The 24,391-nt window shown below is 37.6% G+C and overlaps 2 protein-coding genes across 2 annotated transcripts in view; one reads left to right on the top strand and one right to left on the bottom strand.

Moving 5' to 3' along the window:
• Window positions 1-863: 863 nt before the first annotated feature.
• Window positions 864-17,244, bottom strand: LOC117400155 (DNA excision repair protein ERCC-8-like). Its single transcript, XM_034924200.2, has 12 exons — window positions 16,897-17,244; window positions 14,446-14,541; window positions 13,687-13,788; window positions 12,922-13,045; window positions 11,214-11,295; window positions 10,257-10,325; window positions 9,131-9,197; window positions 8,095-8,198; window positions 7,191-7,315; window positions 6,361-6,558; window positions 3,704-3,799; window positions 864-1,101 (listed from the first exon to the last, which is right to left on the bottom strand). Exons 1-12 carry the CDS (start codon window positions 16,971-16,973, stop codon window positions 1,033-1,035), a joined length of 1,209 nt encoding a protein of 402 aa, XP_034780091.2. The 5' UTR covers window positions 16,974-17,244; the 3' UTR covers window positions 864-1,032.
• A 16-nt stretch (window positions 17,245-17,260) lies between these two features.
• The window catches only part of LOC117400169 (NADH dehydrogenase [ubiquinone] 1 alpha subcomplex assembly factor 2-like), a 37,316-nt gene continuing 30,185 nt past the window's right edge, over window positions 17,261-24,391 (top strand). Inside the window, exon 1 of the mRNA XM_033999639.3 lies at window positions 17,261-17,520. Within this exon, the coding sequence (XP_033855530.2) occupies window positions 17,406-17,520 (115 nt within the window). The 5' untranslated portion in view covers window positions 17,261-17,405. The remainder of the gene's footprint in view (window positions 17,521-24,391) is intronic.

Raw genomic sequence — 24,391 nt, 5'->3', positions numbered from 1 at the left:
GCACAGTAAGCTTGAACTGTCTAATCAAATTCTGGTTTTCCCCACAATGGGCACATTAATAAACTCAAATATGTAAAATAGTTTAAAATGCATTATTCTCCTTGATAGATAGAATACATTAGGAGAAAAACATACGTAAACAGAATTAACAGCAACATGGCAGTTTTCTGAGGACCAGACTTTTTGTTTTTTTTATAAAGTAATTTTATTCAGAAATAATCCTAAATATGAATGAGAAAAAAAAGTTACAAATGGATACAGAAAACAAATCTGTCTCCTCTGTTTTCTATGGGGTTATTGAGCATGGTAAATCAATTAACAGTTTCAAGTTATAAAATGCCATGGTACAAAGTGGTATTATCAAGACAGGACATTGTCACTCCAAATCTTCATGAATGACATTACCATTTTGGATTTCTTGTATCTAAATCAAGGAACCGACACAAAATAGCCTTCAAAGTTACAGACCAGCTGTGTTGCACATTGCGACTAAAACTGGTTTTATTTAGTCCAGATACACATCGCAGATTCCATTTGCTTAAGAAATTAAACTGCCTCTCAGTCCATTTGCACAAACGTGTGTGTTACATATGGCACATGATTATCATTGTTTGTACATCCTCTGAATATTCTGTTGGAAAAGTCTTTAAAAAAAGGAGTTACCTATTTATTGTATCATTATAATGCTCAATACAGAGGTTCCTCTGGTGGCCCACAATGCATTTGTGTTTGGCCATTCATATACACCTTCCAACTATGTTCTAAAAAAATCAAATCAATTAAACCATCCAGGTCCCAAAGTAGTTATTTTATTATAGTTAATTAGCCCTGGAGTAGAATTACCATTCTCTGTATCCTGACCCTTGTTACTACAAGGTAACACATACCTAGGCATGATTTTTTTTTTTTGTTTTTTAAGATTAGATACAAATCTTTTCATATAGTGCATTATCTTTAGATATTGCAGTCTTGTCCTCCTTTTCATGAGTTTACAGTTCAATAAAAAGTCCATCATTCAGTGATAGCAGAGGTTCATCCCTCCTCATCACTGCTGCTCCAAGCATCTTGAAAAGCAGGATTGAAGCTTGACTGTCCTCCAGTCTGTGAACAAACAAAACAAGAGCAATCATTTATAGTAGGGTCATTCCACAGCATGGTATTCGAAAATGTCTGTCCTAAAATATATACTGCTGTACCCCTGGACATTAAAAGTGTATGGCACTAAAAGCCTCTTCTAGTTCACTTTTTATTCTATACTGTGCAGCACAAATACTGTAGAATTAATTTGTACAGACGTGCTCAAATTTGTTGGTACCCTTACAGCTCATTGAAATAATGCTTCATTCCTCCTGAAAAGTGATGAAATTAAAAGCTATTTTATCATGTATACTTGCATGCCTTTGGTATGTCATAGAATAAAGCAAAGAAGCTGTGAAAAGAGATGAATTATTGCTTATTCTACAAAGATATTCTAAAATGGCCTGGACACATTTGTTGGTACCCCTTAGAAAAGATAATAAATAATTGGATTATAGTGATATTTCAAACTAATTAGTTTCTTTAATTAGTATCACACATGTCTCCAATCTTGTAATCAGTCATTCAGCCTATTTAAATGGAGAAAAGTAGTCACTGTGCTGTTTGGTATCATTGTGTGCACCACACTGAACATGGACCAGAGAAAGCAATGGAGAGAGTTGTCTGAGGAGATCAGAAAGAAAATAATAGACAAGCATGGTAAAGGTAAAGGCTACAAGACCATCTCCAAGCAGCTTGATGATCCTGTGACAACAGTTGCAAATATTATTAAGAAGTTTAAGGTCCATGGAACTGTAGCCAACCTCCCTGGGCGCTGCCGCAAGAGGAAAATCGACCCAGATTGAACAGAAGGATAGTGCGAATGGTAGAAAAAGAACCAAGGATAACTGCCAAAGAGATACAAGCTGAACTCCAAGATGAAGGTACGTCAGTTTCTGATCGCACCATCCGTCGCTTTTTGAGCGAAAGTGGGCTCCATGGAAGGAGACCCAGGAGGACTCCACTTTTGAAAGAAAAACATAAAAAAGCCAGACTGGAATTTGCTAAAATGCATATTGACAAGCCACAATCCTTCTGGGAGAATGTCCATTGGACAGATGAGTCAAAACTGGAGCTTTTTGGCAAGTCACATCAGCTCTATGTTCACAGACGAAAAAATGAAGCTTTCAAAGAAAAGAACACCATACCTACAGTGAAACATGGAGGAGGCTTGGTTATGTTTTGGGGCTGCTTTGCTGCGCCTGGCACAGGGTGCCTTGAATCTGTGCAGGGCACAATGAAATCTCAAGACTATCAAGGCATTCTGGAGCGAAACGTACTGCCCAGTGTCAGAAAGCTCTGTCTCGGTCGCAGGTCATGGGTCCTCCAACAGGATAATGACCCAAAACACACAGCTAAAAGCACCCAAGAATGGATAAGAACAAAACATTGGACTATTCTGAAGTGGCCTTTTATGAGTCCTGATCTGAATCCTATCGAACATCTATGGAAAGAGCTGAAACTTGCAGTCTGGAGAAGGCACCCATCAAACCTGAGACAGCTGGAGCAGTTTGCTCAGGAAGAGTGGGCCAAACTACCTGTTAACAGGTGCAGAAGTCTCATTGAGGGCTACAGAAAACGTTGGATTGCAGTGATTGCCTCTAAAGGTTGTGCAACAAAATATTAGGTTAGAGGTCCCATCATTTTTGTCCATGCCATTTTCATTTGTTTTATTATTTACAATATTATGTTGAATTAAAAATCAAAAGCAAAGTCTGATTTTTATTAAATATGGAATAAACAATGGTGGATGCCAATTACTTTTGTCAGTTTCAAGTTATTTCAGAGAAAATTGTGCATTCTTCATTTTTTGTGGAGGGGTACCAACAAATTTGAGCACGTCTGTATGTTGCCATATACATACATTTGCATTCATCTTGTCCTCATCAGCTAAAGCTTGTGCAATGCTAAATAGCTGTCAATCCCCTCCCTGGGTACCCTCAAGGCTTTTCTTGCTCCGAATTCTCGAATGCTGAATCTGAATTCCCGAACGGGCTGTCCTGCGCTTTTGTTATTTCCTTCTGCTGTTAATTGACCTTTTATATTGTTAATAATGTGTAAATAGTCAGGACTGTACCTTTACTTATCAGCCTTCTGAAAACAATGGTAGGTACTGGCGGCTGAGTCATCTAAGCTACCAGATAAGCAGGGTACCTATAGTGTTCTGCCACTTTATATCTCCAGTGTAGTTATTTTGTAGCTATGTGGCAAACCTAACCAAACCTAAGTAACACATTATAAATGCAATAGGTCCAGGTCATTTAAGCAGGAAATACTGGTATCATAAAATGGATTTAAGGTAGTTGACATTGTAATTTTTATATATATATATATATATATATATATATATATATATATATATATATATATATATATATAAAAATTACATATATATATATATATATATATATATATATATATATATATATATATATATATATATATATATATACACACACACACACACACACACAATGAGTGTAAGAAAATGTTCATAGATATGTTATCTTCTGTGGTTAGAAAAAACATGTGTTATGAGTGGCATAGCAATGAATAACATCTGTTACATGTGCTGTATAAATAAAGCTTTTATATATATATATATATATATAGGCTCATCACTTACTTTTTTGGACCCTTCATCCTCATTTTCTATAGCAGGATTGCGAGGGGTTGGAACCCAGGCAAGGATGTTGCAGTCCTTGCCCCCACTGTATAGATCCTAGTGTTAAAAAACAAGGCAATTCATAACAATAAACAAAGTGCAAAAACAAATATTGCTAAGTATTAAGCAAGTACCGGTAACCTGTTTAATGTCTACAAAAACACTAAAGCTGTGTGTAGTCCACTCAAACTTTTAAGCCATACAAACAAACTTAAAATGACCTCTAATCAAATGTACTAGTCTATTCCAAACTCCACAGAGGCATTATTAAATCAGACACACAAACACAAAATGATGGCTTTTACTGTGGACAGGACTTCTCCTGAGGACTACCACTGGAAAAACAAATAGTTGAAATTGTTCAGAGAAAAAACCCATACGTTTACATGACAAAGTGTTTTCCGAAAACTAATGTTTTCGGAAAACTGAATCAGAAAACTGATTTTCTTAAAACATCACTTTTCTGTGTTTACATGATTAACCAAAACTAAGTCTAATTAGAATTCAACTGTATACACGGATTGAAGTTTACGGAAAACGCAGGTTATTTTCGCATGCAAAGTATTGTACCCTGCGCTTTGAACAGACCGGACATTTTTTCTGCTATAGAACGGAGACCAATCCAATAACAAGTGCTTTATCGAAGTGTCAAGTCTTAAATTCAAAGATTACTACCTCTTTTCAGATTCCCCGCAATGTGCAGTCAGTCTTTCAAACACACAGTTACTCCTGTTCTATATTACCAGTTTCTATTGCAGAAATTATTTTAAATTATCACGTCATTTTAAAGCTGGAAAACATGTGTTGCTTCAGTATGGGCTATTAAAAAATACATACGGATAAATATTACTTGATCCCTAACTATTTATTTATTTATTTATTTATTTATTTATTAATAATAATAATAATAATAATAATAATAATTATTATTATTATTATTATTATAATATTTATTTCTTAGCAGACGCCCTTATCCAGGGCGACTTACAGTCGTAAACAAAAATACATTTAAAGAATCACAGTACAAGTATTAATACAATTAAGAGCAATACAATGACTTCGGTTCTAACAAGTACAAGTAAATGCCAAAATACGATTCAATAATGCAGCAAATGGATCCGTGCAGATTGACTACACATTATTATTATTTTCTCTGTTTTTTAAAACCACGTGCAGGAATGAAGGTCAAAGTTTGCACAAGTGCAGTACGCTATCAGAATAAGTTTTCTGAAAAGTGCGTTTACATGATATACATTTCTAGGTGCTGTTTTCCGAAAACTGACCTAAGGAATATTCCGATACATTTTCCAAAAACTGTGTTTACATGACTTTGATGTAAACTTTGACATGACTCGTAATTCTTATGCTCATGTAAACGCACTGTGATCTTCTACAGCACCTGCAGGGGAACGCTGATTTAAACTTTATTCAGTGGACCTTCACCTATCTGAACTGAGCTTCTGATTACAGACTGAGGCAAGCCCATGCGGGTCTCAACACGTCTGCAAACTAATGAATGTCTCTGAGCATGAAATGTTACAGCAACACCATGGTAATGCTGGCTGACATTTTTCCAATTGGGTAAAGTGTCACAAATGACACATTTAATGTTCCCCTTCTAAACACACCTGAACAGTTAACTTTAGCCTACTCATGATTAACACCTGCGCTCCACATAAGGTTTTGGATCATTGAGTCATTTACTCTCCAATTTAAACACTCTGTACAGATAGTGGACAAAAAATGGAAACACCTGGGTAAATGAGGGACATCAAGTATATTGAAAGCAAGGGCTTCCACACAGGTGTCATCCCAGCATGCTTAGGGTCATGTATAAAAATGCTGGATAGGCCTGGTTGCCTATAATTATGGCTAGCATGGCTGCAAGAGGTGAGACCTCAGTGACTTTAAAAGAGGGATGATTTTTGGGGTGCGTTTGGCAGGAGCTTCAGTGACCAAGACAGCTCAACTTGCTGATGTTTCACGAGCAACGGTGTCTAAGGTGATGTCGTCATGAAACTCTGAGGGAAAGACATCATCAGCAAAGGCCAACAGTGGGCGGAAGCGCATACTCCAAGATTGTGATATCCATGCATTAATTCGAAGTGCAAGTCAAAACAGACGAGCAACTGCAGATCAATTGACTGCAAATTTCAACCTGGGGCGCGAGCAGCTAGCTTCATCAAAATTGGTCCGCCGAGAACTCCACAGAGCGGGATACCATAGTGGCCCAACGCCCTATTAAGTGACTAAATTGGGGTTTCCATTTTTTTGTCCACTACCTGTAAGTAAACTATATTTTGGGTGAGTAAATTGAGAAGCCGGAAACCAACAAAGTACAAGAAGCTTGATAACAAGCAAACTCAAGCAAATAAGCAAAAAATTGCTATGCATATTCTTTACACGTGAAATTTAAACATCATGCATAATTCATATTTTTTCATTGCGTAAAACACTGAGTACGCAGCTTATCAGGAGCGCTGATTAACACTAAAGTTTGCTCTGTGACAATGATATATTTGTTACTTTTTAAATGTTAGTATGGTTTTGATGATTTAACAGCATCATTTATTTTTAAAAGCTGAATTTCTTTTTAGTTTGCATTAAAAGTGACTCACCTGGAAATCAGGATGGAATTCACAGCAGTCCACATTGTTATAGTGCCCCCTGAGCATGGTTATCAGTTCACCTGTATAAAGGGCATACATTGCAATAGTACCACCACAGGGTACAAATACAAACTCTGGACTGCAACCGCTGGAGACAGTAAACTTCAGGCCTTTACGGCTTTCATTGGAGACTTTGCCGTAGTTAACCTGCAATATTTAAAAAAAAAAGTGGGTCACTCCATGCCAACTCAACCAGAGCCGTTGCCCGTCCGTCTCAGATATTCCGAGAAAAATTCACCTGGGGGTTTTCAGACACACCGAGTTCAGAAATGATAGCCATTTTTTTTTTTTTTTTAAATGCCCCCTTCGACCTGTAACCTTGCAAAGGTCAATCTAAAGTGAGAAAGGGACCTTGACCAGAAAAATCACCCTGGGTGCAATTTAGACTCTACCATGTGTAGCACCTCGTTCTACTCGTATTGAATAGGGCTTTTCAGAAAAAAATACTAGGAGCACCCTACTCACTTCTGGCAAATTGCCAGACGAGGGGTAACTGACTGAGTTTTATTCAAACTTCAGCCTAACCCTTTACCCTGTAGGGGATGTGGGTCCTAAAATGTAAGTATTGCTGTAAGAACCTTAGGGACCACTCTCCCAAATTCTGTGAAAAACTTTTGGTTACAAAGGACAGCTTATGCAAAATTGTAATATGTATAATTGAATAACAGATAACACTTTAAACATCAGTTATAAATACTGTGGAATTCTTTTTATTTTCATTAAGTACATTTAAATTGTACATGTCATATGGATATTAATTCTTAAATGTAATTCCATACCAGTGTGTTCTCCCCAGTAGAGCTGTTCCAGAGTCTCATGCGGTCGTCTGTGCCAGTGGTCAGGAGGTAGAGCCCATCACCGGTAAAGCACAGCCCATTGACACGACCGTTATGTGCCGTGTTAGCTGCCACAATACCAAAATACCAGGAAATCAAACAAACAGTCTTTGCAGTTTTTTAATTATGAAAAACCAAGTAATGAGTAAATGCAAGTTGATGAATCTCATATAGTTTCATTGGCAATCGGTGAAGTTTTTAACAGCTGTGGTTTTTGATCCGTCCCTGGGCTCTAACTTCCTGTCTCCTCATCATGAGGGGGCTGTGGCATGGGCAGCCAGGAAGTTAAAGTGGGAAGCAGTTTATAAATAACGCTGTACCAAAATAAGCTACTGCAAGCAACAAGGAAACAGAGCAATTCATTACAAACAAGAGACAAAAAACAAACACACACACAAACACACATGCACCACAATAATATTCCACACAGAAATAACATGAAAGCAGTCAAAATGTCTTGCAAAGCACAGACTCTTTGCAACAGTACTCTCAGCAACAGTACATTTTGTCTATGCCTCAATGCCTCTCGTAGCATAAATCTGTACAGCCTTGCAGAGTCTCTGGTTACTGCACACACAATGTATTTGCAAGATTAGTTCACATGTTTGGGAAAACAGCTACTCAATACAGACTTCAGGCAACTTCATATACAGTATATCGGGCAGAAACACACCTCCAAACTCTGCTCTGTTCAACTTCTACAGTACATGTACCACTCTCTTCATTTATTATCAAGAGACACTGCAACCAATATGGTGTATATTGGAGAATGGGAAACAAACAAATAAACAAACTAAGCATTCGAGTGCTCTTGGAGAAAACTGTCCTTAACGTTTACTAAAATTACCTGCCTCTGAAGATGCTTTGGACTTCTCATCATTATGCTGGTCTAGCGTGAACAAACTTCCTGAAGCTTTCCTCACATCCCACAGTCGCACTCTGCTGTCAGTGCTAGAATCAATGGAGATCTACTTCAAATGACTTTTACTTGTTTTGCAACCCATTTTATTTTTTTTATTTATTTATTTATTTCTTAGCCGACGCCCTTATCCAGGGCGACTTACAATGGTTACAAGATATCACATTATTTTTACATACAATTACCCATTAATACAGTTGGGTTTTTACTGGAGCAATCTAGGTAAAGTACCTTGCTCAAGGGTACAGCAGCAGTGTCCCCACCGGGGATTGAACCCACGACCCTCCGGTCAAGAGTCCAGAGCCCTAACCACTACTCCACACTGCTGCCCATGATATTAGATTTATAGTACTAGCTCAGTGTTCTCCCTCCACACCTTACCCTCCCTTCCACAGGATTTCCAATGGCTATTGACACTGCCAACGTAATGTACTATTTTAAAGGGTCAGCCGGTTGGAGGCAAAGTGGTGTTTTGCAGGTTTTGCATCAATGCCATTGACTCAAATATGAGGTAGCAAATGCATCCTGCCTGATTAAGTGTAGACCTCACTGAGATAAGCCAACCCTTGATTTTATTAAGAGTATTATACAACACTAGGAAATTCTCCTGGATTTTATCAACCATCTAAAGCAGAATCAGCCCTATAAAGACGTTGTTGACATTGAGAGGATTCACTGGTGCTATACAATGCTCTCTAATTCAGGCTCATTCTAGATGTGTAGAGGTAAAAAAAATGTAGTTTTATGTTTGCCTTATAATTTCATCAAAATTAGACAAGCATTTGCAAAGTTGCATCGAATTCCCAAGCTGCACAATAGATTAGAAATGGATCCCCCTGTAGTATTATACAGTTCAATGTCAGACCTGGTTCTGTGCCTTCATTCCTAAATCTAAATATTAAAAGAAGCAAGATCTTTAGAGAGAGCACTTGTGTTAACAGTTAAATCAATTGATATTTCTTACCTTGCTGTTGCCAGAATGTGTTCGTATCGAGGGGACCACTTCACCGACAGCACTTCGCCCCTGTGACCTAGAAAGAAATACTCTGATTATGAACTTCACTCTACAGTGAAAAGAAAGCAAACTGCGGGCATTCTCTTGGAAACAGCTCAATAGTATCAATATAATAACAAGCTGCCTGGTTCCATGATTTCCAAAATTAATTATGCTATAAAAATAAATAAATAAATAAATAAATAAAATGGAAAGACTGCTTGTATAATCATGAGCATTCTAAATCGACCCATTACTTAAACATCTAAAGCTACTCATCTTATGGTTTGGACAGCACTAAATTATTACATAAACATACAGAACATTACAAATGACAACGCTAACGCAAAACATGATTAATTAGGGTCCAGAGATGTATGGGCAGCACAGTTTAAAGCAAACAAGCAAATTAATATCTGGTGAATAATTCTATATAGTTGTTCTGCAGCAATAATAAAATGTAGATTTACTGAGATTTCCTGGGGCTGCTCAGAGATTTGTCTCGATAATAGCATGTTCCATTATCTACTGTACAGCCTGTCAGTAAATAAGGAAAACATTTGCCATGATTAAATGTGTTGATGGCCTAGCCAACACTTCATATCACTAAGATTACTTAAGAAGATTAGCATGTTAACAAAAACAGAAAACTACTTAACACAGTTTTGTACGTCATTGCATACAGCAACACATTTTAAAAACGGGACTATAACTGTCATCATACTATGAATTTGCATTTTATGGACCAAGCGAGAACACCAAACTCACTTATGAGCCAAGCCTCCAGAGGTGGAAGTTAAGAGAGGCTAGCGTCTTTGAACATTGTATCACGAGCCCCCATCGTACAGTATTTTTTTGAACGATTTGATGATTTTTAAGGAATATTACATGCTTTGGTCAAGGAAGGGAAGTTCATTACTCTTTTTTTAAATGTAATACTTCTACAATACATGTGATGCCAGTCAAGCACTGAATTTGAAGGAAACCAATTAGTCACACCAATGAGAAAACGCCATTGACAGTATTTGTGTCCAGGCTACAGTGTATTCAAATAGTCTTTGTATTTCAGTGTTTATGCTACCGTCTTAATACTCACCCTGTAGAATGTGTATACGGGAACCAGACTTCAAGTCACAGAGCTGTACTTTGGGGTCTTTGGTACCAACTGAAGAATCAAATACAATAGAGTTAATTCAGTGGGTTAGAAGCATACAGATGCCTTACAAAGAGACAACAAAGCAACCACTGTGCACACATTCACACAAAATATTCACAGATATCATTTACAGTTTACAAGAAGCAATCTAAAATGATCAGTTGCATTTTACTGGATAAGCACTGATCATTTATCAATTAGGTTTTTCCTGGTAGAACTCTCATTTAAAATTAATAAAAAGTATACTTAAGCGATAACTACATGGTGCATTGAGTCTACGAGAAGATAAGTGTCTGAGTGAAGAAAATGTAAGTCTAAGCAGAAAAACACATTACCTTACAAACTTTCTTACACGTTTCTTCAAATTGTTTTTTTTTCCAGATTTTATCTTAAGAGAAATCATTTTACACTGCCTCCACACTACAGACTCCCACCATGCAACAGTTTACTCATTAACAGGCCTCTTTAATACATGCAAGTCCTTCAGTTATTAAGCAACATTCTAAACATGATTGCTGGTGCAGCTGGTCATTCCTGAATGCATAATAGAAATTGTTAATTGTTAGCTACTGACCACCAGTCGCCCCCCCCCCCCCCCCCCCTTAGAGGTACTGAAAGAGGCTGATACAGGGTCTAAAAGACAGTTTCCTGGGCTTTCTCCAGCAAAATAAAAAGCTATACAGATTAAATTGCACACTTCAATAAACAAAAGTATTGGTGTCATTTGTTAGAATATTTTTTTACTTCAGGTTACGAACATAAGATTAATTATGCCACTAGAAATATGGCCTAGAGATTCATAACTAAACAGAAAACTCCAGAAAATGATAAATGTTTTTGCTGCTTTAAATATAAAAAATATAAATATAAAAAAAATGTTTTCTTAACAATACAAACCTGCTATCAAACTATGTTTCCTTGCAATGGGAGACATGTGATGACAATATACATTCCCTTCAAAATGGAAAACCTCAGCCGGCTGTGAAAAAAGAAAATATAACATTAGGACGCATCTTTCTCTACAACCTTGGCAGCTAGAGTAGAATACGTAGAATAAGTGAGCATACTAACCATATTGCACGAATAGGTACAAGCAGCGCTCCAGATAAGGTTTTGGCTCATGGAGTAATTTACTGTCCAATTTAAACCCTATGTGCATAAACTGTATTTTGGGGGAGTAAAATGCAACATTACCTTGAAGTAAATACAGTACATACTTTGATGCCAACTTGTGGGGTATGCATTAACTACAGTCTTACATTGCGCCTCTCGGTGTAGTTAGCTACTGCGTCCACCGAGTCTCCTCCCACTAGTACTAGGCAGTTACAGTTTTTTTGTTTTCTGTAAATCTTCCTTTTTCTGTCTCTTGTGCTCTCCCTTTCCAAACAAAGCTGAGAAATCCTTAAGATCAAGAATCCAGTCGCTTATTCACCAGTTACAAACACACATTGTTAGTGGATTCAACTGTATAATTTTGTTATTATTATTGAAAACCTGGACTTAATGATTTCAGGTTTCTAACAATTCCCAGAGGCTACAATTAGCTGTCCCGGTATTTGTATGACCCAATCTATAGCTACCGTTTGCAGTATATTAACAATTGACCATTAAGACGCCAAGAACCAACAGTACAAGAAGCTTGATAACATGTAAACTCAAGCTTTGTAGCAAAATCGCTCTACCTATTCATATTTTTTCCAATGTGTAAAAAACACCCAGTCTGCAGATTATCTGGAGTGCTGGATGCACAGGCTTATACTTGGGTATACGCTGTTTTCTGTGAAAATGCATTTACACCCTTGGTTTCACCTGTCCAATTAACAGAAACAGAAACAAACAACGGTCTTTGAATGCCACTGCGAGGTCTATTCAATCCATCTAAACATCACTGGATCAAAATACCACCACTGAAATCATTTCAATTTGTGAAGGTTATGAATATGAATCGTCATGAATACTTTTCTTTAGTACATTTCTGTTTGTGTTAGTGTTGGATTTGATGCTGGTGAGAGGTGAAGGTTTTCGTGTTGCGTCCCGTCTCTTGTATTTACGTCTCTGCCAGTGTTTTTGTAGACCTTTTGTTTTATTTTGTTAATGTGTTTTGTTCTGTGTTCTGTCCAGTGTTTTGTTTATGATTTATTATTATTAAACGTGCGCCTGAGCGCTTAACCTGCAACTTGTGCTTCTAAGTCTCCTTTCCTGGTCTAAACACCTCTGCCAGCGACGCTGACACAGGTACCAACAACATAGTAAACATGTGTGAGGTATTTGTTTTCTAAATTAAACTAAAAGTGATTGTTTTTTGGGGTAATAGAATAAATGATATAAAACCAAGTCAGCATTACATAGACATTATCTCCAATTTCATAGCTAGTGGCATGCTGCGTTTGTGGGCTGACTGAAAACAAGACTCTATTGTTAAAAAAGGGATGTAGACTGCTGTAATTCACAATATAGCACTGATATTTAATATAAGGTCCCGCTGCTGCCTGTTTCAAATTCTTTCACACAGAAAAGATCAGTTGACAGTATGAACTTATCAGTTGACTGAAAGAAGGAAATATTATTCAAAAATATAATAAATCAAGTTAATAGCACTACTTACAAGTAAAGTCTCTGTGTCCCATACTTTCAGAGTCTTATCAAAGGAGCTTGAGGTGAACATGCCAGTGTCATGTGGATACCACTGCACTGTCTCCACACTGAACTGGTGTACATGGCGATTGGATCTAAAACATGGAGATAACATTGTAAAGATGAACCCTTACTAAACTCACACCACTAGAACAACACATTCCTGAATTTGTGAAGCTACTTTCATTCTGAGGTGAAAAATTATCAATCATTTACAGTATACAAAGATACTGTGTATATATATATATATATATATATATATATATATATATATATATATATATATATATATATATATACATACATACATACACATACATACATACACACATACATACATACAGTATACTGAGAGAATGTTCATCCAAAATCAAAGGCAAAGGCTTATTTTCTATTGCAGGCTGGTCGTGGTTTATTTGAATGATCTAAACAGAGATAGCCCATAATTACAACTGCTCTACAACCCTAAAGCTGCTCTATCACAGACCTCTTTCCAACATGGATAGTTATGCCAAGCAATGACCTCACACTTTATGACTGGCTGTGGGCTATGGGCTACTGACGCCTGCAGTTTATTGTTTATATTCTTGGTTCATCCCCAATACATGTGTTACTAACACCCTAAACAATAACATTATCAGAGCAGACTTTTGATTTTCTATAATGTACATCAAGCATGACATGTTATCCTAAAGGAGCTTGGCCTTGACTTGGAAAGCATTTCCAATACACCTACCTGCCCACTGTACATACTGATTTGCATGTATACTGCGGCTTCCTGCTGCAATTCTCAAGGTCATAAATGACAATGACTCCATCTGCCCCACCTGATAACATGCTGAAAGATTAAGAAAAGGCGACTTTACAGAACGTCCTCTAATTATATTAATCATTACTGACTAACTGACATTACTGATTAAAGTTCTTTTTTAAATTTATTTATAATGTGTCCAATTATTTTACCCCCGATTTTCTCCCCAATTTGGAATGTCCAATCATTTTTTCCCCTCACTGCAGCAATTCCGCACACAGCTCAGGAGAACTGAAGGTTCAGTGGGCGTCCTCTGATCCCACGACCGAGCTAGCTTCCTCTTTTACACCCAGGAACTCGAGAGCGGATGTCATCGAGCTACTGACCTCTGGAGAACAAAGACCAGCCATGCAGGTGTCTGCTTTTGAGCTCAATGGGCATCTGACCAGCGGGGTTCGCTGTGGCACGATGAGGAGAAGCAGTCCCTGCCAGTTTTGCCTCCTTAACCCACGGGAGTGCCAGAGACAATGCGACGCTTCTTTTGGAATCTCCAGCGACTTTGCAGAGCCAGGATGCGAACCTGCACTGTATGACTGACCCTGCACACCACACGGCTTCTACCACATGATCTACTCAGGGACCCCAATTATTAAAATAATTTCATCGTGATAAAGCAAGTGACTCAACAAAATGTTACTTTTCAACTTTCATTTCTCGTTCTATCAGAGTGTTTTAAATACTTACTATCTTCCTTCAATAGCTTCGATATCAAGAGTGTTCACACCATTCCCATGAATCTGTTCCACATCCCTGTCTTTGTTTAACTCCAAGCTGAGCACCCTACACAGAAAACAGCAGCCATAACTTTGAAAGACAAGTTCAGATTCTATTCAATTGATCTAAGAACAGGCAGATATAAACACTGCCGCCAAGTAAATTATTAAAATATGACGCTGCATTTATACAGACAGAAATACAGAAAACTAAAGAAATTGAACTTATAAACTAAATGACATTTCAATCTTAAAGAATAAAACAAAAAGCACTTCCTTTTCTAAATGTGTGTCAGAGTGATTTCTTAAAGTGGCCTATGCAGGGATGGAAATAGGACTCCTATTGCATAGCAATTTCACCCATTCCAGGTTTTAATTTGTGCTTGATTAGCCCCAGTGTACTGGTAACAAGCTCGGGTGTATCTTATTAAATTCATAGTTAAATCAGGAATGGATCGAACTCCTGTGCAATGGGAGTCTTATTTCCATACCTGCTATGTTACATAATACTTTATGTTGCCTGGGTAAACCAAAATTCTCAACAGCACCACCAACACAGTATAGAAAACGATAATATTTTCATTAAAGCAGTTGAAAAAATAAAAGGATAAAGTTGGTTACAGTGCAGTTTATCCCCCTCCATTAGTAAATGTATTTAAGGCTCTAAAATAGATTAAACATTAAAACCATCTATGTGTAAACAGCCATTTATACCGTTTAAACTATCATACACATTGTTTTAATGACAAAGTAGACTTGATTTAGCATTTGTAGTCATCTTTATATTTATTAATTTATCATTGGAAAAATGTTTTTGTCAAGTTAATTTGTTTTTACATTTAAAAGGCCCCCTCTCTCTCTTGGTTTGTTCCATGACTGCATTGACATCAGCCAGACTAATCAAATTCAATCATGGTTACATTTATGGCTGGGATAGACTGAATGGTACAGCCAGAATATAAATTGGGTTTAATGGAAAAGTAATTCAATTACATCTACAGGAATCAAAATACAGCCAAAATAAAGTTAAATGGAAAATACATGCTGTATTTCCATCCATGGTGTGCATTCTGGGATCAAAGGAAGCATTTCAAATGGAGTCGGATTAATAATGGAATTAGCTTAAGAAAGAATAGATAAAAATGTAAGCCCCTAGTTTAATGTAATGCTGTGCTATGCAGGATACAGGATACAATGCACTCAGTGAGATATCTCCATGTCCATTACCCAGTGAAGGATTCAAATTTATCAGACAAATGATGGGAATGTTCTAGTCAAGCCTTTTGAAAAACAAAATGAGAGTGGAAGGATCGGATTCACAGGGCCAGTGGTTCTCTGTCACCCTACATGCAAGACTGCCTGCCTATCATGCCTGGACACACAGACCTTAATTGATTGACCGTAATCCCTACTATCCTGCCCTATTTATTTTTATATACAGTACCTCTTCTTTTCATATTTTTAGTTCGGTACAATTCAAACCCAGAAAGCACAAAACATTATCTTCACATCCGCACACTTTAACTTTGTTAAGCCGAGAGGATTTTTTTCTCTCGTCGGTTTTAGAAACCTGACACTTTAAAGCTAACCAACAAGCATGTTTTTGTTTTTGAATGGCTGTTCAACAGCATGGCTTAAATTCCCCATATGGTCTTCAAAATGGAAAATGTTACTTGAGAACAAAGACACCAGATACAATGTAAAGCTGCAGGTTTGGACACTTGCCCCAAGGAAACTGGTTTAACTAGCATTGTATTATTCCTAGAATAGCTTCCTCTTAGACTTAACTTGCTGAATATTGTATGCATGCTGTTGCCTACATTTGGCCCCTTTATTTTAGTACAATTACACCAAGATAGACAGTCACTTTCAATGGTGAAAACTTTTAAGAAAGTCAAGCAAAGAGTTTGGTCAGTGTTTTCTTCAAAGTACTGAAGTACATACTGATCTTAGATTCAGCCAATATAAATAATGTTTTTACCCTTCGACAGACAAACAGCGACACCTAGTCGGGGGCTGTGCACGTCAAGCAGGGCTCTAGCACTACAAAGACCTGACAGTGTGTTCCAACATACAAAACGTCATCGCTGCACTTATGTTTTGCCCATGATCGGATATTGGTACTTTTATTGATGTTGATGCAAAAGTAAGAAATGTGTTGTAGTGTACAGTGTATACCGTTGATTTTTTTGTTTTAAATCGATGTTCCGCTACAGAAACAGACAGGAAAAAAAACAACAACAAAAAAAAAACAAACACATTTGCGTCGTTGTTAAGGCGCTAGCGTAATGCATCTGTAAAAATATATATATTTTTAAATCACAGTACACTTACAGTCCAGACAGGTTATGTTATCAGCTGATGGTGGATGGCTTATATAGATAATATAATAGAAAAATAGAATGCAGAAATTAAGTCGTACCTTCTCGTAATTTCAACTCGTTTGAGACGAAGAGGGTCATCTAATCCAATATGTCTAGCTGACAGAAACCCCAACATATTTTGTCATCAGCGAGACTGTAAATCCTATTTTTTATACTATTATTAAGTAATGATTAAGTATTAAGTAAAAACATAACGAGTTAATATTTGATTATAAGCTTTAAACGAGTATATCAAACATGTTCATAATCAAAATATCCGACGTTGAATTAGAAATCGAAAAATAAATGTCTAATCAAAATAATTAAATAACAACAAAAAAACAAGAACGATGCTTCATAACAAACTGTTTAACAGGGCGCAGCCATATTGGAATGTGAAAGTTCATCCAAACAACACAGCTTTTGATTGGCTGTAAAGAGTGACAAGGCAGTAATACAGCCAATAGTAAACAACGGTATTTCCCAGGACGAGTGTTACATGGAAATAAACTGGAGGTTAATGCGATTGTTTAAAACACTTCGCTTCTTTTTTTGTTAATATTTAAACATGAGCAAAATCGGAGCTTTATTACGGAGAACGTTTGGGATGGTAAAACAGCACATGGGGACCGATACTTTTGGAAACAAATATTATTATATCCCTGAGCAGAAAACTTGGACAGGTGAGTTGAGGAGCTTTTGGTTTTACATAAATTTATGTCAGCAGACTGTGAATTTCATTGTATCACCCTAAAATACGCCGCCGGGATAAGATACAACTCTTTTTAATCATGTATTTCAGTACTGGGGAATCACCTTGTATTGTGTCAACCACCTGTCTGTCGTTATCTCATACGATTACCCCTGATAAGTGTTTGATGAATTAACACGTGGATTTCCTCATACAGTAAAATGCGCTAAAAAGCCATCGGCGTTTATACTGGGTTGATTAAATCATCATCAGCCCTGTGTTGCACACGTGAGATCAGCTGTCAGATTTAAACCCAGCCCCCAAAACGAATGCATTACCCACGAATTTACCACCTTCCAATAGAGCAGAAGTGAACTAGAATTCCGTTTTTATTTGCCTAGAATTGTTAAACTGAAACCATTAAAATAAACAATCAAATAAATAAATACACTTCCAAAAGAAAACGAATTACCTTTATGCTGCACTATATTGACCTTCGAGTGACCCCTAGTGGAAAAGGAAAGGGTGACTAGTGAAGACCGCGTTTTTGTGTGACTGAGAAAATATATCTTGGGCTTTTCAATGGCCCCTATCTCAACGTAGTTACGCACAGCAGATGTTGTTTCCTTTGCTGCCATTTGGATCCATTTTTTTTTTTTAATCCTTTTCCAGGTAGTTGTGTGGTACCTTTAGACTCTCATGATTGCAATGCAGTATATTTTTGATGTCCATGACAAAAGAATGCACTATTTGCCCTTGGGTCTCTCTCTCAACTGTGACATGACTTTCATTAAAACTGACACTTCACCATGAGATTTATGTCACTAGGCTGTGTGTAGAAAAACATTTTGAAGAATCAGTTTTGTGGGTCACTGTCACACTGTATAAATAGATTCTACAGTGCCATTGACCTTCGGGGTGAGTGTTTTTAAGACAATACTGTAGCCTGCTGGTTCAAAGAAGTGGAAAAGCAAGTGTAGCCACCAGCATACAGGAAAGGGTTTTCAGTGATGGGCTAGGGATCTGTTTGACTCACTGAATAACCGAAGCTTGGGTTACTGTACAGTATCCATCGCAGCATTCTGACACACTGCAGCTTGAAAAGAGAAGTCATCTCCTCAAACCCAAGGAACAGAAAAGCATCTTTTTTTCCATGAGCACGGACTGACTGCCAGTGAGAGCTGATTTGGATTCTCCCGCATTCCTCATGAACCCCCCTTGATATTATTATTAGTTTATTTAGCAGACGCCTTTATCCAAGATGACTTACAGAGACTAGGGTGTGTGAACTATGCATCAGCTGCAGAGTCACTTACAATTACGTCTCACCCGAAAGACAGAGCACAAGGAGGTTAAGTGACTTGCTCAGGGTCACACAATGAGTCAGTGGCTGAGGTGGGATTTGAACCGGGGACCTCCTGGTTACAAGCCCTTTTCTTTAACCATTGGACCACACAGCCTCACATAGTCACCTGCGTTGAGTGTTTCCATGCAGTTTCCATGCAGTGCAAGTTTGATGTTGGTGATTCTTTCCCAGCAAGCTTTGCGGCTAAGGTCACATTCATTTGTTTACAAAACCGAAAGGCTGGATGCGATTGCTTTGATTCCGATAATCCTAACAATACTTTGGAACTTTATGTTACTAAAAAAAAGCAAGATGCGAGAATATTAAAGGCTGGAGAGCCTGCTTACCCCGGATGTGGATTCAGTGTTCACGTCCATTCATCACTTGATCGGTCAGTGTTGTGACATACTTCTACACATCCCGCTTTGGGAAAGGGTCAGAAACAAAACAGGGCAAGCTCGGCTTGACAACCAATGCAGGTTGGTAAATGAACATCGAAACGCAGTAGCAGAGGCAGCAGGGTTTTCATTCCGGGTCTCAGTGGGGCATGGGAAGGAGGTATTACAGTGCTGCGGTGTTTCCTGACCTCGGTTCAATAAAACATCAATGGACACGAGCCTCAGAAACTGATCTTCAGATTAGATTTTCTAGCCTCCATGACATGTTCTTATGTTCTAAATGAATGGTAAGAATAATGTACTGTAAATTGGCAATGTTTAGGCTACCTTTTCACTGTTCAGCCAATGGAAGCCTGCTCTGCCATTCAGCCAATCGTTATCTGTCAGGATTGTGCTTCACAGACTAGGAGGGTGTTCATTGAAACAAGTCTGCTACTATACGAAAGTGTGGGAGGTGCATCAAAAAACCAATCCGTGCTGGTATTAGTCAGACTATTGACCAAGAGAAAATGCATGTAATTTGATGCAGTGCTCTCCATGACAAACTAAAGGCAGCTAAAGCTACAATATACAGTAGGACAGTGTATGCCTCAATGGAGTTTTGCCATCTTATGCTGCTCTTGTATTAGCTCTGCTACCTTTCTTTGTTCCTGTATGTTGTATTAAGTTACTGTATGTAATAATTCATCCAGAATAAGGAACATTTCACAGGGCTATTGAGCTATTCTCTATGTTCTACTCAAATACCAGAACTGGCTTGTGTACACTCACCAGCCAAAGTTCTTGTACTGTGCATATGGAGAACCCTTGCCAGAAAAGATGTGTAGAATCATAAATGTTTTTTTTTTAACCCAGTGAATTCAGCCTCTGTTTTATTTCTTCTCTATTGACAGTAACAGTTATTTAACCCTAGCTTGGTATGCAACTCCACCTGTTTACTTAATGTTCGTAATCTGTAAACTTGGCTTTGTTTATTAACAAGAATCTGTATTTTAATTTGTTTTTTGATTGTACCATAAGCTTTGTTTTATTTCTTCTAGTTTAATTTACTTAAAATTGAAATAACATAATCCAGAGGGCTCATATTGCTGATATTGTGAAGGTATAATATGACTGGTATTGTAAATGTGCTGTGATGACCAAATCAATCTTCTTGTTGCAAACTGTCACACATACTTACATCAGTACACAGAACGTGCCTCTAGGGGGCCCTGTTGCTAAACCCACCAATTTAACAGCACTGCAATTGTTTTTTTATTCAGCAGCAAGACATGTCTGCAGACATCTCTCTCCATGCTTCTGCACACAGAGTTTGAAACCTGACTGCATGTCTGCTTGCCTTAGACAAAAGGGGCCCAGGGCAGGCAACATTTTGCAGTCATGTGTCCCTTGGACAAATGCAGCCACAGAACACCTAATATCCTGTGACAGTGTTCAATGTAACTTAAAGTGAAGCAGGTTCGGGTGACTTAAATGTGATTCCAGTAGTACGTGAAAAAAGTGTTTATGCTTAACTTTATCGGAGTAACATTTTTAGGACAGTGGGGCTCATACCGTACTTTACAGCAAGTGCTGCTTCAGCTTTGGTTAGCCTTTTGTTTTTAGGAGGTTGTGTTAAAAACATGCATATGTTTTCTTCTAATCTTCACCCTTTGTAATGATTGATATGAATACTACCTAGTGTTCAAATCCACTGAAACAATTGTGATTGTGGGAGGGTTCATGCTACAGTAGAACAGAGTCACAACATTCAAGTTTTTAACCTTTTCATCTCAAGCACCAGTGTTTCCAGCAGGGACCACCGGGTGTGCCAGTAAATATGTGAAATCTTAAATGGCTGTTCTAAAACTGAGACCCACCCCATTACAACTGGTTTTCTCACTGAAAATGTGACTGCATAATCTATTTGACAAGAGTTCACCACAATTGTGATTCTCTGTTATTTTAGTGGTACAAACTGATTGATACATTACGATGGTGCGATTAAGGGAGTATTGTGGTCGAGGAATCGCGCTGTCATAAAGAACAACTGAAGTACCACAGGTTGAAAACCACTGGGCTAGACTATATTCACAAAACATTTATCACCAGTTAACATTTAAAAAGAAAACAAAACATCTATGTTAAGATGTTTCAATTAAATAACTCTGGGGGTCAATTGCTGTGTTGCACTTAAACTGGTTTAACTAAAGTTTAAATCTAAAGATGAGTCTTAAGAAAGATTTCTAATGGGGCTTAATTTCAACGTGTCAAAAACCCATTTCAATTTCACAGAGGCCTACGAGCAGAGGGTTAATTTAGCCCTGTTTACAGGTCTGCAGTAACTTAGACCGCCTTGTGAGATTTTACACTGTTTTTGCTTGCCTCTTTGGGTCTGCTTTGTATTTCCAAACACTAATTTTTTGTAATTTTAGAGTTACAGAATATTGAGATTTTAAGTTTTTTGTTTTCTTTTGTTTTGTTTTTATTGAGGAGAAATATACATTTTTTGTATTGCAAAGCTTTCAATAAATTAACGTTTTATACTTTTGGAGAGTCACAAAGTCATGATTTAAATACTGAACTACTGTACCATTATATCAAATATAAAACATGTTGCTTTAAAAGCATGGTTTTAGTTTCTGTATTGGTGTTTTCATTTTTTTCCTTTTTATTAACACTGAATATATGTTGATTTCAATGCGTTCAATAAGTAACAAACAATTTGGATGGTAGAAGTTGCTGCTTGTAGAGCAATGTTTTGAATGGAGGGAGCAGTAGACCAGGACTTCAAGCTTCCTGTATCCCTGTTTAAGTGGGAGTTTGTGCTTGGGCACTGTCTAGTTCTGGTCATTCCTTAATTAGGTAAGTTCTCCACAACTTTGTTGATGAACAGGTTATGCAGTATTAAGCTCTTCATTTAAGACTTTCCTGCTAAAAAGGCTATATATAAAATTGCATAATAAACATTTAATTTACACCAATATAATGGTCTAACTGGGGTTCAACCAGCCCTCAATTTAGCACCAAGATAGTGGTGCAAGTCTGTGGAACGGTGTAGTCGACTCAGGGAGTTCAGTTAAGAGCTTCTTTGTGCATCTCACTGAAGTTGTATAAAACCGACAGTTTGTTTTAGAAATAAATGCTATGGTGATAAATGCTTTTTGAATAAGGTCCAAAGTTTTTAATGTTGGAATGGGAGCATTTTCCCTGCCTATGACTAATCTGTGCTCAAAGATGTCTCTTGTATCGGTGTGCCATTCAGGAATAATATACACAACTCCTTTACTGTGTGTATGCAGTTTGCCGCGATGTTTCTTTTTACCCAAACCCTCCAAAAAATTCTTAAAGCATTAAGAAAGTTTGTGAATCACAGATCTATTACTTCTTTAAATAGTCTTCAGATAAGAGAACACCCCTCGGGAAGCAAGCGAAGTGTTCTCGAAGACAGAGTTAGCCAAGAGATACACTATGAATCAATAAATAAATAAATACATATGTATTACTTGTCACGACGCACGTGCATCAACATATGAAATGAATCGAAAAAGTAAAAAGCAAAGCAATAGGGAAGTGTATGTTATTAAACTATAATAATAAAGTAACAGACAAACAAACATTAATAAAACTAAAGCAAAACAACACGGTCAAAAAGCTTAAATCACCATGTACAATGAAATTAGTTGGAGGACTATCACAATGGCAGAGGCAAAAATAATGGACGTTACTTAGGGTTAACTTTAATAAACTAACTGTCAAACTAAATTAACACAGCCCCCCTACACACGTTACAAAATGCAGCAGCAATATAAAAGACATGCCAGGGCCGGATTAAAGGAAGTGGCATATTGGTTAAGCTGGCCCTGGTTGAGGACAGAGAGTGTGAGCGGAACGAGCCAATTGTATATGGAGCGGGGGTGCGGAGCGGGGCAGTTGCTGGAACGGACATTTCCGGCCCAGTCTTTCACAGCACCTGTTAAAAACCTGCAAGATGATATTACCTAACTTGTACTTGTATTTACGCATTTGTTCAGTACCAATCAATAATGATGAGAAAGTGTCTTTGAATTGAATTAGATAACTTCTCTGATCATAGCTGGGCATGAGGCTTGTTAAACTGCGTATTCCTTATTGCCTTGTACGACAGAAATCACATGCGAGCGATAATAATTAAATCTCGCTGTTGTTAGTGATCATTTTAATTAACATTCAAACATCAGTGGGAACATAGAACACAAAATGATATAATATGGATCACAGATATAAAAAAAACCTAGCCGCCATAAAATAACAAAATTAACCGAAAGCAAGCTTCTGTGCGCCTCTCTTCCACCCACATGCAGTTTTTGTAAAATGTCCCAAACAAACAGCGACCTTGCGGGGGCCCCAGTTCTGCTGGGGGCCCTACACTATAGTGTAATTTGCGTACAAGTTAATCCAGCTCTGAGGCATGCACAGTATTTAACAGAATGGTGAAGCAACTCGCCAGAACAGGAAAAAGCCAAATTGCTTTGCGACTTGTGTCTGATTCAGGTTTTTTTCAAGAGCTTGAACAATTTCCAACTTTTTGTAGCAAGAGAAACTGTTTGCTGTTTGTTTACATGGCATTTTGTAGCGATGAGGTGCACTCGTGGAAATCAGAATACAAAACGAGTCAATGATATGACGGCGGTTCTGGAAAGATTTAATATACCAATCAGTGTGCCTCAAGACATTCTCGTGATGACAAGGCGCTTTTTTACAAAACAGTGCTGTGTCCATTGTGAACGAACCGCTATTGGTGCCAAGAAGGTGTTCTTTTAATCAAAGTTCCTGTTCTTTTACCTGAAGCATTTACAATGGGAAAAATGTTTTTTCACCACAAGGGTGTTCCCTTAGGCAAAGTGTTCTTTTAGGGGGTGTTCCTATATGTGAAGATTACTGTAGTACTTGACAGTGTATGACATTGAATTTTATCCTTGCAGATCTTAAGGTCCTCTGGCCCACCTTTTTAAAATGATTCTTGCTGTCATTTGAGTATACAAGCTAACTCTTCTTCTTGTTGACAGACACTATGAATTACAGTAGATATTGCTTTGTGATGATTTTTAAACTGTATCTGGCATGAAGATGTTTTCATCATCATCATTATTATTATTATT

The sequence above is a fragment of the Acipenser ruthenus genome, chromosome 1 (genome assembly GCF_902713425.1).
Source record: "Acipenser ruthenus chromosome 1, fAciRut3.2 maternal haplotype, whole genome shotgun sequence".
Classification (NCBI taxonomy): Eukaryota; Metazoa; Chordata; class Actinopteri; order Acipenseriformes; family Acipenseridae; genus Acipenser; species Acipenser ruthenus.
Note: the sequence above shows the minus strand (reverse complement) of the source record. Positions and strands in the feature narration are given on the sequence as shown.